Genomic DNA, 18,668 nt, shown 5'->3' on the forward strand with positions numbered 1-18,668 from the left:
AGACAACTAGTACTTCCTAAAATAGGTGAAAAGTCCAATCTTAAGCATCTGTTATTGTATTGTGATGCCTAACTAATTCCTTAAATTGTATAGCATTTTTATCCTCAAGTGTTTTACACATAGGAGGAGCCCTACCATCTACCTCTGAACTAATATAACCCACCAGCCCCACTCCATAGCAAATCAGCTGAAGAGGTGAGACGATACTTCTCCAATTGAGTTAATGGGGAACTTTAGGTAGGTCAGACCGGAATTTAGCCAGGACTGGAAACCATGGTTCACACTTCTATCTTATGAAATGGGGGGTCTATTCATGACCAGTTGTTGTCTGGACCACAGTTTAACATCATATCGAGAGGACGGCATCCCCTACATCATTTTCTGTCACCATATTGGGGGCATTTTTTGGAAATGTTGCTCTGTATGAAGAGTGCCACCAAGACAGTAACCAAGTTTTTCATTAGAGGTCTCCCATTCCTGCATTGACTAGAACCAGCACTACGTTTATTTTTTTCAGTTCAGGAATTGTTTTGAATGTATTAATTCACATCTTTTCAAAGACTTCCACATCTGTTATTACTTAGCAGATTAATTAAATATGTCACTTCCACTGGTTTAGTCTTTCATTTTTCAAGATTTAAGATGGATGGACATCGATCTCATCCTGCAGATTCTTGAATGAGGCTGGATTAGCTTCAACTGCATGGCTGAGTTTCATTCACGCATGAAATAAGTCCCTTCTCCCTCAACCCTATGGGTACAATTAATTTTTTAAACTAACAAACAATAATGTTCAATTTCCTAAAGGGTCAAGGCACCTATGTGGAGTTTGTAGGTTCTTGTATGTGTATATATGTAGCCAGCAGCCATATCATGCCGCAACTCACAACTGGGTACCCACTGAAGCTCAGCAGGTGTGAGCCTGGTCAGTAGTTGGATGGGAGACCTCCTGGGAAAAACTAAGGTTGCTGCTGGAAGAGGTGTTAGTGTGGCCAGCAGGGGGCGCTCACCCTGTGGTCTGTGTGGGTCCAAATGCTCCAGTATAGTGACGGGGCCTATACTGTAAAAAGGCGCCGTCCTTCGGTTGAGACGTAAAACCGAAGTCCTGACCCTCTGTGGTCATGAAAAATCCCAGGACGTTTCTTGAAAAGAGTAGGGTAGTAGGTGTAATCCTGGCGTCCTGGCCAATTTTTCCATTGGCCCTTATCAATCATGGCCTCCTAATAATGCCCATCTATGAATTGGCTTCATCACTCTGTTCTCCTCCCCACTGATAGCTGGTGTGTGATGAGCGTTCTGGCGCACTATGGCCGCCGTTGCATCATCATCAGGTGGGGCTGCACATTAGTGGTGGTGGAGGAGAGTCTCCATTACCTGTAAAGCACTTTGAGTGGAGTGTCCAGAAAAGCGCTATATTAATTATTATTATTCTTAGTAGTAGTAGTAGTAGTATTTGCATGGATTTGATTAATTCTTCTGTTTTCTTCCACCTCCCAAAGACATGCTAGTTGGATCTCTCTGCATTGCACCTGTCTATCTGAGATTGTGTCTGTGGTGAACGACCTGGCATCCTGCTTTGTGTCCTCTACTTCCAGGATGTGTTCCAGGTTACCAGTAACCTTACTAGGAGTGGCTTTCTGATATTGGATGGTTTCATGTAGGTCACCTCTTTATAAAAAAATTGCTGTTGTCATAACCAGATCTTCGTCTCAGATTCTAACCAGAAAAATCCCAGAAAACTCAGCAGTCAGGCCTGGGGAAATTCTGTCTTCTTCCTGTTTCCGTAACAATGAACTGAACATAGGGAAAGTCCAGTTTCATCACAAAATTTGAACTCTGTGCTTCCAGATGTGGGAGGGACTTATATTCCTCCAGCAAATGACAGAATACAATGCTGTTATGTGAAAAGCTGACATACTGGAGTTCAAGGTAGTGTTTTCTTTTTTGTATTTTACACTTAACATCTAGTTTTCAAGATGTTTAAAAAGAAACTGTACGATTCCATTGCATTTCACAGACTAAATAGACCATCCTTAAAAAACAGAAGTAGTTTGTTTCTCTCCTTGCCTTGAATTAAGCCTTAGGTTAAATCAAGTCATATTTCCATCAGCAGTACAGTAAGAAGAGACTAGTTTCAATCTTCCTCCAAGTCCCTATGGTTCAGGAAAGAAGGCAGTGTCTGAAAATTATGCTTTTAAAAAATTGTCGTCTTTAAATTTGACATAAAGACTGGTTAGAAAATGAATTATGTCTGGTAAGTACAGAACTTTGGTTGCACTGAAATTTAAATAAGAATCCAGATAGGCTGAGCTAATATAATTTCTGAAAATGATTACTACATATCATTTTTAACCTTTACATTAATCAAATCAATTTCATGATATCCAATCTGCCATTTGCCCAGCACTAAATTTTTGTTAATCTCTTCTGTTTAGGAAAGAAACAATCTATTTTCTTCAACACTTCCAAAGAAATGTATTTTTTCTTTGAAGATTGGGAGCACTCATTTTGTTTTTACTGTTGCTTAGCAACACTGATGAGATGCTTATTTTGCTGTGATTGTCCTCTTTGAAGTAATTCTGCGTAACTTTGCAACTATTTTTGTGTGTCTAATTTTTTGCATTGTTGTATGTATTCTAATTTCAGAAGAACAATAGAAACATTTATTTTTTGTGTAATGCATATTTATTGCTGTATTTTGCATGTTATCAAAGGTTCTAAGGACCTCTTTTGGTCACGAAAATTTTCAAAGTGCATTTAAATACTATCCAGAATTATTTTACAGATAAAACTCAGGATGTAAAAAACTACAACCAAACAGATTTGAGATGGGTTCAGTGCCCTAAACTCATTTGTAACCTTTCTTATTTTCTTGTGTTCATATTTAGAAGAATATAGCTTATTATTAGCATATTAGGGATGATTTAATCAGTGTCTTGTATATGATAGTGTTATCTTTGCAGAAGGTTTAAATTAATTTGTATGGGACTCACTCTAATGGTCTGGGGGTTTAGTCTTGTGGACTGTCAGCCTCAGCCAATACACAGTGACAGCAAACAGTGCATCAATACACATGACCCTGTGTGAGACAAAAGGACATAGCTGAAATCCACAGAGACATGACAGCATTGCCTAAAATATCGCAATCCATTCTATTTATTCATGTGCTCATGTTAAGCCTTTGTGCATGAAGCAGAGATGTAGGCAACGTTGTCACAAGATTGTTAACATTCTTAACAAATGAGATGGAACATCGGAGCACATTATGTAATTTTCAGTAACACATTTCAAATTGCTCTGCAAGGGAGCTCTGCCCCGAACATAAATTGTTGTGCGTCTGAAAGAAAAGTAACAGTCAGCTTTATTGCATCAGTTGATGCTGTGATATTCCCCACATGCTAGTTAGCTATTTCAATTTGCCCTTCTACCAGGCGTAAGGTTCTAGTATTCCCTGAATTGGCTCCGGTGGGGGATGTGTGCAGCTTGCTTTTTGCTACAATAGAATCCCCCTTTGATTCGCCTGCTCCCATTCAGCCCTCCAAGCCTGTGGTTAACAGCAGTCAGTCTTTGCAGTGTCTTGACGTCATTCAGTGTTTGCATAGCTTGTGCTATTGTCTTACTTGGGAGCCCGGCTTGTGGGTTGCAGTATCTGGTTTCTGCTACCTAGTGCAGCTACACTGCATCACAGAAGGAGGAGGACTTCCATCCAGTTACCAGGACCTTGGATCTAAAACGGAGGCTTGGAGGTGTTTTTCTTCCTGAGGAGTACTTGTGTTTTTATGATTGGGTCCAAGGGAAAGCTGTTTGAAGCCTAGGAATAGAGCATCTGGCAGCCACAGTGCTTGGGCTGCATTGTCTGCTTTCATGACCCCTGCTGTGTAGCTGCCTCATCTCCCCCCTTTTTTTTTTCATAACAGCATCTGGGCCAGCCATGTTCGGCACTGAATCGTCATGTAAGTACCGCATCTCTGCTCCGTACGTTTCTGTGTGTGTTCAGCGATGGTGTTTCTTTGTGATTTTTTGGTTTTGTTTCATGCTTCCTCCTGACAGATTGTTCTGCAGGCTCTGGGCTCTACCATTTTGCACAAAGAGGCAATGATGCTGTTGAATGAGGCAAAATTCTTTGTGCACATCCCCCCTACATCAGCCTTCAATCTGACAGTCTGTCCCAGGATCTCTGTTTATCCTGCTTTGCTCTGCTTTTTAAGCTCAAGAAAATAAAAGAAAAATGGCTTAGCAGATTGTCAGCAGCATGGGCTCCTTGCATGTTTGTTTTGGATGTTATGCATAAAAATGCTTCTCTTTGCACATATGCTATGAATGTACAACACCAAGGCAGTAGTTACCTTTCCACAAAGACAATTCAACTGCCTGCATAAACAGTCAGATGGCATTTGTGCAGTCCTTTGCAACTGAATTATATATCCCCGGCATAAATTCTTTTGCGAAATGTCAGATACTGTTTTGCTATGAGACTCTGGCCTGGGTGCTGAAAATGTGGGAAAAGCAAAATTCATTAGACTACAGCGGAGTTAGAAAGCGACAGCTTTTTAATGCTGAAGGCCTGAGCAGCTGTGCCTAAAGTGCGTATAAAATTGAGTAGTTTGACAATAACATATTGAGAAGAAAAAGTCATTCCTTCTGAAAATAAGGAAAGCTATAAAACACAAAGATGGTTTTCCATACCACAAGACTCAATGCCAGTTGTTCTCGGTATAAAAAATGTAGAAATAAATCACTTTTGCTTTGTGAAATTTGTAATAAAATCTGTCCAGTCTGCTACAGTAAAATGACCGATGGATCTTGTAGTGGATTTCCAGTTTTGCAGAAAAGTACACATTTAAATTATATATATATATGGGGTGAACTTTTCTTCTCTGCGCCTTTCTGGAAAACGTGCTGTTAAAAAAGTAAGGGCATGTTTTCTTGGTAATGTGGATGCAATTTCACAAAAACATCTTTTAGAACCTCAGTTCTTTTTTTTTTGCCAAGGTCACTGTCAGCACACTTTGGAATCAAGATTAAGATTGACCTCTGAATTTTTCTCATTAAATGAACAAATTCCCACTGGAAGATATTTTCTTCCTTCAGTGCCAAGCTGGGCACCGCTCCTAGGAGACTGACTTGTGGCTTAAGCGGTTTTCCCTGCTTTATAAAGCCATGTTCAGGAAGTGTAATAGGAGGCAGAAGTTACAGCATTTGTTTTCATATTCTTTAGAGTCTTATCTGCTGGTGTCTGCATGTGGAAGCTAATTATGTAACATTCTGTTACCTCTGTCTAAATATTGTTTGTTGTTAAATTCAGATTTGTTTTTATTATTCAAGTATATATTTCTCATTATTTAATTCAAATTTGTTTAAAATCGCAATTAAATATTTCCAGCATCACTGTTCCAGGTTAATACATTTATTGTTACTTAAGCAATGAATGGGATTGAAATGTTCTGCTCAGACTCATCTATTTCTGCCTTTATCACCTCAATATTGAAGTCAAAGACTGTTTGCCTTGTTATAGTAGAAGTGTTTTGTTTCTCAAAAACAGTGGCATGTGCATTTATTGCTTTTTACCCAGTTCCATTTTATCAAGTGTTGAACTGGAACACTAAAAATATTAAAGTGAAATTTTCTGGTTTCATTTCCTTTTTAAAAAAAAATCAGAGCATTCAGTACAGCTACATAAAAGACTGTCAGGGAGTTTATTTTCACTTTTATTTCTCCACTGAGGTTTCGGAATCTATATGGAGTGAGTTGACATTGATCCGGTGGGATTATATTGAGCTCAGGAATGTTCACCAGATGGAATGAGTTATAATCTATAATTTGAATGCCATATGGCAATAGCTAGTTTACGGAATCATTTAGATGTGATAAAAAATATACAGAAGATTTAGTATACTATAGAATAAAAGGCACTGGGACATGGGAACAGGGTTAAGTGAGCCAACTCTAATCTAATTAATTTCAGGTTTAAAAAGTTTTCTTCAAGTAGTGTATGCTACACAGAACAGAAAGCCTCATGCTTTCAAAGTTGATTAACTGATTGTTATTCTTTGCTTGTAGCTTGGGTTGCATACTATTTTCACAGACACTTCCTGCGATTCCTCAAGACAAACTGTTTTTCCATCTCCCTCACTGCAGTTTTCACACTTGCAGTTTCTACACGTTGTGTATGTTGCTAGGATTGCTCTGACTGTTAAACATCTGATGGGATTCATCTCTTGTTTTAGATGTCTGTTAAATGTTTTTATTGTTTTAATCATTGAAAAGTATTTATTGCATTTAAAGTGGGGGGAATTCTTGGTGTGTCTCAGGTACGTTGCCTTTTAAAAAAAAAACATCTCAGTTTTCATGACTGACAAATTTCCTTGTCATAAATTTTTCTATGGTTGTTGAGTGCTTTTCTAAAAGTGAGGTAGGTGGTTTCGGTGAGGCTAGTTTTTCCTTTGTTTTGTTTTTTAATTTGTTTGTCATGTATGCATTCCCTTGTAAGTTGTTAATATTTAGACATCGTAATTTGTAAGATTTGAGTTTTAAGTGAATGTAGATTTGTATTCATGTGATACTACATTAGATGCTATTTTTGCATTTATAGCCCACAAAATTAAAGAGATGAAATGCATATCACCCTCCCACTTTTTCTTCCTGTGAGTAAAAGCTCCAAGGACATTCAAGGCTAGGCTTACTGTGCCTTTTAAGCTTTGATACGTTATGCTTAGCCACTAAAACCAAATATCTAGCATTCGCAAAACAAGATGCACACTGTTAGGTTGGTGGAAACATTAGTTGCAGCGAGTGACCTGTCTATCAAGGCTATCCTAATACCAACAGTTTTGAAGACAAGATGTAATTAGCGGTTCATTAACGTCCTACCTTCAGAACCATTGCTGTGTGACATTAAATGTTGAGTGGATGGGTGACTTGACTTATGAGTTTGTGCCAAGCAAAGACATGCTTTCCAATGCCAGATCAGTTGTCCAAGTCATACAACTGCATAAATTGCAGGATAGAGCTGGCGTTTGGAAGTGCCTATCTCGTATGTACGTATATAAATGCAGTATATGTACTTTAACACATATTTATGCAGTACCGGCGGATGACATTAACAAAAGTATTACTGGATCTTCCAGAAATCTCCCTGGGAAATCTTTCAGGGTACTGGATGGTATAAAATCCAAATTGATGCATGTTATATATGAAGAACATTTTTGAATTGCTAAGATTGGAAATTTTCTCACATTACTCTGTTTGATGTAAAAGGCAGTAGTATGGAACAGTGAACATGGGCTGGACACTTTCTAACCACACTTTATGACAGAGATGCAGACTACTGAGAGGTCAGATTATTCTTCCCTGTATTTTACTGAATTTTGCTTTGTTCAGATAGGCTCATATGCGTTTTTTTTTACATTTGCCACAGTAGTAATGCCTCAGTTGTTTCCCTGACGTCAGTGTGATAGAAGTATATTGACATAGTTTAAAATTGTTAAACCCATTAGTTGTTTGCACACTCTGGATATCTTAGTGTCGTGGTGCTGTGTTTGTGTTGTAGCTATGCAAGACCAATAGTTGAGGATGGTTTTTCATAAAGCAGAATGGGTAATTTGTCCATTTGAGTTTATTTTTGCTGCAAAAACGTAATTATGAATTTGCTCATGAATTACATTCTCTGGCGTGTGGGTCTAAAAAGAGCTAGATTGTTTTCCCACTCTCCCACTTTCCCACACAATATGCAGAAAATATACAGGGACATCTGTACAAGCTTCATAAAAAGAGACCAAATTATGTAACAGATTCATTGTACTGTAGGTCCCTAGGTATTGCAAATTCACATTAAAGCCAAGAACCACACACCTGATGTGAAAATATGTTGTTTGTTTTCTGAATGAACAAGGGTAGCGGCCTGCCAATTAGTTTAATTGATTTTGTAATGGACCGGCACCGGGCTATTTTTCTGGGTGTATATTTCTACTATTGTATATCACAAACTGAAAATGGACTCGGCTGTTATAGGAACCAGACACAGAGTATTGAATTGGCTCTGAAGGTAAATCCTGGGGCGGGTTTGCCATTCTAGTTCATTTTTTCATGAATTATGCATAGGTCTGTATTATACAACTCTACAGCATTTGCTGTCTCTCTGAAAGGATAGTAAATTCCTATGTTACTATCATGCTTTTAGTACATGCTGTGTAGAGCCACGTTACCCAGTGATGACTAAGAAATTCTGAGATGAAGTTGTTCGTTTTTATTTGGTAAGCAGCTTCAATAATGACCCATGATTGTTAGAAAAGTGTTTTTGCTTCTTCTTGAAGAATATAAGATTCTATAACAGTTGAGGCCATAAGGAGGAGAGGAACCTTATTGAAATTTGAAATTTATTTCAGATGCTGCTCCCCAGTGCAGTGTTAAGATTAATATTTTTAAATATTTAAATATAATTTTTAAGAAGCATATATTGTGATGTTAAGGTCAATGTGACATGAAAATCAGACTATACTTTTTGCATCTTTATTTGCACCTCTTAACCACATGGTTCTAACTACATGTAACTGAAAATCAATTGTAGGGACAGGATGTGCTATGATGGAATTATTTTAGTGTTTCATCTTCAGTACTATGGTTGGGTGACTTGTTCCTGACCCTCACAATCCTTTGTGTAAAAAAAGACCAGAATTACGAAAAATGTATGTATTCTAATCTTCAAGTACAGTAGGTAGCTGCGTCAGCATGCAAAGGAACAAGTAAAGGTTTATTCCATGCTGAAATGACTTCCCTCTCTTTCTCACACCCAAAGAAGGCTCCACAGCTGAAATGTTGTTTCTTTTTTTCTCTTTTCAGCATGGAATAAACCTTTACTTGTTCCTTATATACAGTGCCTTGCGAAAGTATTCAGCCCCCTTGAACTTTTCAACCTTTTGCCACATTTCAGGCTTCAAACATAAAGATATAAATTTTTTATTTTATGTGAAGAATCACCAACAAGTGGGACACAATTGTGAAGTGGAACGAAATCTATTGGATTTTTGAAACTTTTTTAACTAATAAAAAAATGAAAAGTGGGGCGTGCAAAATTATTCGGCCCCCTTGCGTTAATACTTTGTAGAGCCACCTTTTGCTGCGATTACAGCTGCAAGTCGCTTGGGGTATGTCTCTATCAGTTTTGCACATCGAGAGACTGAAATTCTTGCCCATTCTTCCTTGCAAAACAGCTCGAGCTCAGTGAGGTTGGATGGAGAGCGTTTGTGAACAGCAGTTTTCAGCTCTTTCCACAGATTCTCGATTGGATTCAGGTCTGGACTTTGACTTGGCCATTCAAACACCTGGATACGTTTATTTGTGAACCATTCCTTTGTAGATTTTGCTGTATGTTTGGGATCATTGTCTTGTTGGAAGATAAATCTCCGTCCCAGTTTCAGGTCTTTTGCAGACTCCAACAGGTTTTCATCCAGAATGGTCCTGTATTTGGCTGCATCCATCTTCCCCTCAATTTTAACCATCTTCCCTGTCCCTGCTGAAGAAAAGCAGGCCCAAACCATGATGCTGCCACCACCATGTTTGACAGTGGGGATGGTGTGTTGAGGGTGATGAGCTGTGTTGCTTTTACGCCAAACATATCGTTTTGCATTGTGGCCAAAAAGTTCGATTTTGGTTTCATCTGACCAGAGCACCTTCTTCCACATGTTTGGGGTGTCTCCCAGGTGGCTTGTGGCAAACTTTAGACGAGACTTTTTATGGATATCTTTGAGAAATGGCTTTCTTCTTGCCACTCTTCCATAAAGGCCAGATTTGTGCAGTGTAAGACTGATTGTTGTCCTATGGACAGACTCTCCCACCTCAGCTGTAGTTCTCTGCAGTTCATCCAGAGTGATCATGGGCCTCTTGGCTGCATCTCTGATCAGTCTTCTCCTTGTCTGAGCTGAAAGTTTAGAGGGACGGCCAGGTCTTGGTAGATTTGCAGGGGTCTGATACTCCTTCCATTTCAAGATGATCGCTTGCACAGTGCTCCTTGGGATGTTTGAAGCTTGGGAAATCTTTTTGTATCCAAATCCGGCTTTAAACTTCTCCACAACAGTATTACGGACCTGCCTGGTGTGTTCCTTGGTCTTCATGATGCTCTCTGCGCTTTCAACAGAACCTTGAGACTATCACAGAGCAGGTGCATTTATACAGAGACTTGATTACACACAGGTGGATTCTATTTATCACCATCAGTCATTTAGGACAACATTGGATCATTCAGAGATCCTCGCTGAACTTCTGGAGTGAGTTTGCTGCACTGAAAGTAAAGGGGCCGAATAATTTTGCACGCCCCACTTTTCATTTGTTTATTAGTTAAAAAAGTTTCAAAAATCCAATAGATTTCGTTCCACTTCACAATTGTGTCCCACTTGTTGGTGATTCTTCACATAAAATAAAAAATTTATATCTTTATGTTTGAAGCCTGAAATGTGGCAAAAGGTTGAAAAGTTCAAGGGGGCCGAATACTTTCGCAAGGCACTGTATTGATCTTGTTTGCTGTTTGATTGCTTCCTTGCATTGTTTAGAAGTAAAAATGTGTCAACATAAATACCTACGTTTTTTTTCAAGCTAGTGTTTTCCATTTTGCATCCGTACTTTTTTAAAACATGCATGTATAGTCTTGATTTTGTGCTTTTTTCATTTGCAGATTCTGCAGTGTTTGCTACTTCTCCTGTATTGGGAGAATTTATCTGCAAACTTGACTAGTTTACTAACTATACTGGCATTTAGATGATTGATAAACATTTTGAGCAGTGGTCTTAATACAGAATGTGGCACTCCCCAAAATCTAGGTTGCTCTAACTTTTTCCTTATTTTTATTGAACATGATGTTTGACACTAACTTGTAATTTTCTGAATAAAAAAGATTTTCTGTTCTAAAGTACCTTGATAGGAAACCAAAATAGTCCCATGAGTCCCCAAGTTTAGAAAATGTAAACCTTATTTGAAGTTAAAGCATTTTTTAAAATTTCATTTAGAGTTAAATGTTTTACCTCATAGGGTAGCATAATAGTGTAAACTAATTTCTGTTTAAATCTAGATAATATTTTATATCATGAGCTTTCACTTAGAATTGTGCTAGAAAAGAGCAATCATTTGTGTGATCAAATAGACCAAAGCAAGACTAATATCTAAAAAGAATATTTTTTTAAAAAGTGATGAAGCCAAGTATTTACAGTTATTTTATTATGTGCTTTGTTTTGAAAAAACACAGGCTTTCATTTTAGGCAAAAAATATTTTATTTTCTGTTTTAACATTTGGATAATTTCTTAGATCTGGGAGGAGTAGTCTGTAAGGTTTCAGTGTTGTCATAAAAATATTTGATCTGGACAACTATTAGCTGTGAGAGAGGATATTATTCTAAATTAAAATGCTTCTTATCATGGCTTGAAATGCTGTAAATTAGTTTTCTTATCTTATTTTAGACATGTGAGGTTTGTTTACTGGAAATGGCAGTTTGATAAACCAATGGTACTTTCCTTGGTTAGACCTGACAGCAACCAGCTGTTTCTGTTGCCATGGTTACATGACTGCCAGAGCTGCAGAATGGTACAATATTAACTGCTTTCTCCAGCTATTTTTGTTGGATATGTAAACCTTGTAATGATGTGCCTGTACAGTACATTGTTTATTATTTTTGACTTGGCAGCAGGAGGGATTGCATTCATAAAAATTCCTTTTTTATATCGATTACCATTTGGTGAAATTGTTAATCAAATTATAATGGTTATTTTAATTGACGTCATCATATGTTGTTCTTAGTTTAGATTATGAACAGCATCTGAGAAGCCATTTCACTATGATAGAGGAGAGTACTGCAAATAGCTTTATAAGCTATTTCGCAAAAGAAAAAAATACCCATGATTTATTGTATACGTTTAAGAGGCTGAGGAACAATGACTATCTTCATAAAACCTGTTGATTAAAATATATAGTACTTCTATTTATAGGCACTTTAAAAAAAAACTAAAAGCTTTGTTCAATGTTCATATAATACATGTAACCAGTAAAAAAAAAAGAAAAAGGCACTGTGATTTGACCCAATAAAATATTAATTGACCCAGTAAATAGGAAAACCAGCTTATACATTATGAACTTGAATGAAAACAGATCTTGAAGTTTAAAATTCTCAATTTGCGATGGATTTGAGCAGTGAAAATAATGCTGCACAAGAAAAGGCTTTATCACCCATTAGAGCCCAGTCTTTGGTAGGTTAAGAAGTCACAACCAAGCAGATCTCATTTTTAATTTTTAGACTAAAATATCCCTATATTAGGAAATCCAGTGCCTTACACATGTAGGAGAGCAGAGATGCCTGCTGTTAATTTATCAGGGAATAAGTACAATTTATATAAGATGGAAGTAATATCTTGAAGGTATTTTTTTGAAGATAGGGTTTACTAGCTTCTGGATGTACTGAAGTCTGTTAAGTGCCCTGTTAGACACCCTACCAAGTAAGAATTTGCAGTAGGTTAATCTAGATGAAATAAAAGTATGCATCAATATTTCATCATCAGATAGAGCTGAGTGGCGTTACACACAGGTGAGAAAACATTACCCTTGTGATATTTGCAAATCTATAGCCTCAGTCTTTTTGCAATTGAGCTTGAAACAGTTCTGTGACGTCCACAGCTTTGTACGACAGAGGCACCTGTAAAGTGCAGTCACCTCAGCAGCAGTATCCGGTTTGCCTGCAAGTCAATCCATTCGTCATCAGCATAGCAGTGAAGAAGAGGCAACATGTATTGTAATTCCTAAATAGTAAAGATTCTAGCACATAATCCTGTAAAATTCCCTTAGTAAGCGGGACAACATCAGGTTTAAAAGATTTAGGAATTGGCTCATATGAGCCAAATAGCAGCCAAATCGACTAAGGGACGTACTGGCGATCTCTGTATAATTTTCTAAGTGCTCCAATGGAATGCCATGATTGACCATATCAAAAACTATGCTTTAATTCAGAAGCAGGAGAATACTGGGGAATAAGTTACCCAGAGACTGAAGCCATCAGAAAATCATAAATTGTCCTAACAAGGGACGTTTTAATTCTATGGCTTTGTCTAAAATCTGACCTAGAAAGATTTAAAGAGTATATTAGATGCAAGGTACAATGGGTTAATTCGTCATGTATCCATCATCGTTCGTGATTAAAGTCAGCATTGATCAACAGGACATCTGCTGTGAAAGTCACAGTCTAGTAGTCTGTGGGCTTGTTTGGAGCAATACAAGATTGACATCTGTGACCCATGCTTTGCCCTGGGTCGTACAGTATATGCTGTTTTATGGAATTCAGTTGTTCTGCTCCGTGATTGAAGATCTAGAGATTGAGACTAGGCTCCTGGTAGTGACTCTACTACTAGGTCAGGCTCTGAATGAGGTAAAGGAAAAGCATATCTCATAGGCAGGAAGGGCTGAGCTAGAGTCACTTAGAGAGCAAAGAAGTCGCCCTTTAGACTGAAATGTGTGCAACAGCCTTTCTAAACCAGAGAGTGTAGTAAAAGAGCCCATCACTAAAAAATAGTCCAGACTGGAGAGAGATAATAAAATTTCAGTTGGAATGCCAAGTTTGCATTTATTCAACCTCTTCTGGAGAGACTGGCCTGGTCTTGGGAATAAAAAGAAGCTCCTGGAGACTAAATGGTTTAATTTTCGCCTCCTAAGTTAGGTGGCTTTAAGCTGATGCTTCAAAATTTGACCGCTTCCTTAAAACGATCATGCTTTGCAGAGTTATTAACCACACTTACAGCCATTCACACATCCTAATTAAACTAGTAGTAATAAAAGTAATTTATACTTGGTACTTCAGTTAAAATGAGATGATGGAAAATAATTAATTCATTTTTCTAATCAAAATCTTTCCATTTAGCATAGCCTACAAAGAAAACTGCTTGGTCAAATCTGCTTTAATTGTATTCAGAACCTCCATAATGTTCGTTATGAATCTGCTGAAATAAGGAAGGATCATAATACCCAAATATAGATAGATAGAACCTGACTGCTTCAAATTAATATGAACATGGGGGGGAGGAATGTTTAATCCTGTGGGATTCAATTCAGCTAGGACAGATTTCATTTATTTTATAAACGTACAGTTCAAGAATATAACACTGTTTTCAAAGAAAAGGTCATCCAGCTCATTTTCTCATTTGATAGTTTACTAGTTAGGTGAATCCAAAATCTTTCCCAGCTGCTTCTTGAAAGACCCCAGCATTTGGACCTTACCACCTGGTTGAGAATCTGTTCAAGACACCCCTAACTATGTAAATGAAAAGGTTCCTGTTTAAGGCAGAGAACAGTAAATGTCGAGTCTGAAGTAGTCATCTAGACCGACTCTGACTATACTGTTAAACATTGTATAAACCCACATCGAATCTCCTTTGCTCTACATAGAATTGGTTTTTACTAGTTCTTCAAAGCTTTATGACAATCCCCTGAGACGAGAAATTATTCTTGTAGCTCTTCTTTGAATTCTAAGATTACAGTATTCTCTTTGTAGTATTCTAGCCAAAAGAGAACAAATAATATTCTAAATGAGCTCTTACAGAAGTATTATAAAACTTGAGTATAGTTCCCTTTGATTTAAATCCGAGGTCCTGACTCTCTGTGGTCATTAAAAATCCCAGGGTGTTTCTCGAAAAGAGTAGGGGTGTAACCCCGGCATCCTGGCCAAATTTCCCATTGGCCTGTACCAATCATGGCCTCCTAATAATCCCCATCTATGAATTGGCTTCATCACTCTGCTCTCCTCCCCACTGATAGCTGATGTGTGGTGAGCGTTCTGGCGCACTATGGCTGCCGTTGCATCATCCAGGTGGGTGCTGCACATTGGTGGTGGTGGAGGGAGGTCCCCATTACCTGTAATGCGCTTTGAGTGGACTGTCCAGAAAAAGCGCTATATAAGTGTAAGCAATTATTATTATTAAATTCCACACATTTTGCTACATAGCCAAACATTTTCTTTTTTGTTTCCCCATATTATCTTTATAATGACTCCCGGAATCTACAGTACATAAATACCCAGATCACTTTCACGTGTAGCTTCCTGCCGCTCACAATCACTATTGTAATATGTATACTATTTACAGAATGAATGATCTCACTTCCTGTGTGGATCAGTTTGCATGTGTCAAGTGATTTTGCTCATGGAGAACCCTTTCAGCTTTTGTCCAAAGTACCTACTAAGGTTATTAAATAGATTTTTAGACTGTGAAACTGCACTAGAAATCTAAAAAAAACAGGAGAATGTCATGAACTTTGAGTGAAATATGTTAGTGAAAGTAATGACTACTATTTTGGCTAATTATCAGTGAAAGTGGGTCTAAAAAAGAACAATAATGATAATGGGCAACCTTGTTAAATACCTCAGCTTATTTCCTGCTGCGAAGAGCTTAATTGCGTGGCCTATACACGATCTGGTTGAGCTACTGTGTGAGGTATGGATTATATTGCTAAATTACTGTCCAATACCAAAACATTCTCTTACAGCCCATAGAAAGTTACATTCTAAAGTAATGTTCCATTATAGTTCCGTTCTAATGTTATCTCTGCAGAATGTAGTGAAAGGGCCTGATCCAGAATATGGAAGAGGTGCTTTATTATTGGAAGCAAACAGGCCCCTTCAAGAAACCTGTCTGGTCATGGTCAATTACATGTATGTCTCTAAATACTTACTGTAGAGCCTTTACAAATAGATTTGTCTGAAATGAATAGCAATGACTAGCTATGGCTAAAGAATGCTAACAGACCTTAGGACTGGGAATTGAAATGTGATCTTATTAATAGTAATACCTATGGAAAAGAGATATTTGAAAAGGAAAACAGTTAGAATTCCGTATTAAAAGGCCAACTTGATATCACCATGCTAGCAAAACAACTCAGGTGGAACCTAAGACAGGAGATTTCTGGTATTGCACTGATTAAGAAGATGTACTGTACGAATGTCCAAAAGTTCAGCCTAAATGGAAGATAATTATAGCAGTTTTCAGTGGGTTTAAGAATTCCTTGATCTTGGAAATGTCTGTGCCAGCCTTCAGTATTGTGTAGATACAAACTGAGATCTCTAAGACCTTGATTAACCTGCACAGGATTAAAGAGTCTTGTTTTTCTTGATGGCCTCTGTAGTTAGACATGTTTTGTTTGAGTGCAAGTTAACCTTTCGGTTGTTCAGCACGTTTATCGTAGTTACCTTGTTTCTTGTGTTATGAATTCTGAACACTAATGAGATTTTTAAATTCACAATTCAGTGTCCAAAAGTCTAACTTTACTATGTGATTTGTTAGGTTTCAAGCTGCAAAATTGTAGTTTATAGCCAGAACTCCACTCCTTGCACTTTTACAAATAAGGAGCAAAAGCAGTACAAAAGCCCCTAATGAAGAATTTCACAGTCTTCTCTTTGAATGAGGGTTGATTTCAGAATTGTTCCAAAACTTAAAAACTTTTAAATCCTCAGGGAGGTGCTTTAAGGAGACTTAAGAAAGTTAAAAACTCCAGCAGTCAGCACAAATAATTCCTGGAACTAAGTAAAATGAGTGCAGACCTGCAGCATTATTGGAATTTATCACCACATTGCTGCAAAACTCAAACTGCAATGACACTGCCGCATAGCCCGTTACAACAGAAGCCCCATCACTATGCAGCCCATTATATTGCAAACTCATTGCAGTGCAGCCCCATGACTGTGTGATGTACAATCAATAAAACTGTTTTAACTTGATGGGACAAACAGTAATGTTTCATTTTTTTCCCCCCAACCACTGTGGCAGATGTGGCTGTGAAATAACCCTTTCAACATAAAGAAAGGGGCACAGGGAATGAGATAATTAGTTCTTCTTCAGTGCGGTATTCTCTGAAGCATGGAACTACACAAAGACGTGTTTAGCGATCAGTGAACGTAAGTCAAGTACCATTCCACTGCCGTGGTTGACATAGTGGGTAGAAATGTAAATAAAATAACAAAATGAAAAGGAAAAACAGCACAACTTGTGTTGTGTTTGAGTTCAGTCCCCCCCTGTCTGGGTTATAAACTCGGCAGCTTGATGAGGTTGAGGGAGGCTCTCGGAAGCGTTTTTTCTCATGCGTGCAACACAGTCACGTTAAGTAGTTGGGAAAAATATTTTCTTGTACCCCTTTAGAGGCTTGCTTTTTCTGACGAACGTTTTGCCGGTATTCAGACAATTGTTACGATTTGACTTTCTCTCAGGGAACTTTGATGTTAATAGAAAATCCTCTGGAGGATGACAAGCTGATAAAACTGGATGGCCTAATTCTGTTTTTTATGTCTTTTTTTCAACATTTAATAACATTTTTTAATTTTGGCAATTGTAGTTTGCTCTCAGTGTTCAATGCTTTCCTTACCGCTCAGAGGATTAAGTCTAAGTCCCATTTTATATGCTTCAGTAAATATTGCCTGTTGAAAGTTGTCTGGTGATCCATTTCACGTGCTACAGTGTCATCTGTATGCTGGGGTTCAGTGTGTAATTAGGATGGTATTTGTTTTGGACCAGAGTTGTAGGAAATCAGCTTCCTGTATGGATTGTGTGTCATTTGCACTCCAGCATGCAGCTTGTCAATAACGAATCTGAGTGAGATGCTTGGAAATATAGGAAGTAAATTTGGGATGATCATATCATGAAGCAGATGAATGCATGGATTGAAAGTGCTTTCATTGACATTGGATTCTTGATTGAGTAGATCTTCAAAGTGCTCCTTTTTCTTCCCTTTCTGAATCTGAAAAGGACTCATTCTTGGACACATTCTTTTAAACAAACATACAAGGCCCGTTTCTCCAAGCTCTGAAAAGGTCAGATATTCTGTGTGTTCTCATCATCTCAGTGGGTCATTCAGTGGCCAGTTTTGTAGAAAATTGTATGAAAATTTAATAGGATCATCTCCCATAGGAGCAGCAGAAGGGGGGGCTGGATGGTCCCCAGAGTGGTGAAGACAACTTTACAAGCTAAGAGATCAGTTTTCAGAGACCCCATAGTCAGTCTGCAATAGAAATTCACAGAGAGAAGAACTATGCACCTTGTGAGTAATCATAGGAAGGTCTGGCATTTTCTACCTTTTAAATCGTATAACATGTAAAATTGTATTGTAAATCTACTGCAGAAATATCCATTATGTGATTAGGCAGTAGTTTCAGATGATATGAATCTCAATGCAGTTGATTCATATCACGTTATTTCACAGTGTTATATGCAGTGGAAGGTAATTAGTAATGTGAACTTTGGCAGTTCACTTTGAAGTATTAAATTGGATTTGAATACCGTGCCTTTCCATTTATTAGCAACTTATCTATTTGTAGATTCTAGACGAGACTCCGAGAAATTCAGTTGTATCAAAAGCACAGAAATGGTGAAAAAGCCAAACACTGTGAATTTTTCATTTAATGAAAAAAAAACTGCATTCTATTTCTTACGTTTATATTAAAGCAAAACAGTAACAATTTATTCATAGCTGGACACAAAGTAATATCCACTAGGAGTGGTTCAAAACCATGGAGTTAAAGTAACCTGTACCTCTTATAATACTTCTGTGTTACAGATGACCTCTAAAAATGGTCTCTTAACTTGCATGTAGATTCCATTCTTCTCCAAAAGATAAAGGTTAAGAAATATTGAATCTAGTACAGAAAGAAACAAACTATTTC

General features: G+C 37.7%; 1 protein-coding gene across 3 annotated transcripts in view; it reads left to right on the forward strand.

Annotated features, from left to right (window-relative positions):
- Nucleotides 1-18,668, forward strand: part of LOC148829777 (suppressor of tumorigenicity 7 protein homolog) — a 69,453-nt gene that overhangs the window by 16,166 nt on the left and 34,619 nt on the right. The window contains exon 2 of one of the 3 annotated variants that reach the window (XM_088924329.1): nt 3,918-3,953. The exons of 1 other annotated variant lie outside the window; for it this stretch is intronic. In XM_088924329.1, the coding sequence (XP_088780455.1) occupies nt 3,918-3,953 (36 nt within the window). Of the gene's footprint in view, nt 1-3,917; nt 3,954-17,750; nt 17,820-18,668 lie in introns of those variants that run through there. One more of the 3 variants, XM_088924332.1, reaches the window with a different exon arrangement.

The sequence above is a fragment of the Atractosteus spatula genome, chromosome 8 (genome assembly GCF_055471065.1).
Source record: "Atractosteus spatula isolate fAtrSpa1 chromosome 8, fAtrSpa1.hap1, whole genome shotgun sequence".
Classification (NCBI taxonomy): domain Eukaryota; kingdom Metazoa; phylum Chordata; class Actinopteri; order Semionotiformes; family Lepisosteidae; genus Atractosteus; species Atractosteus spatula.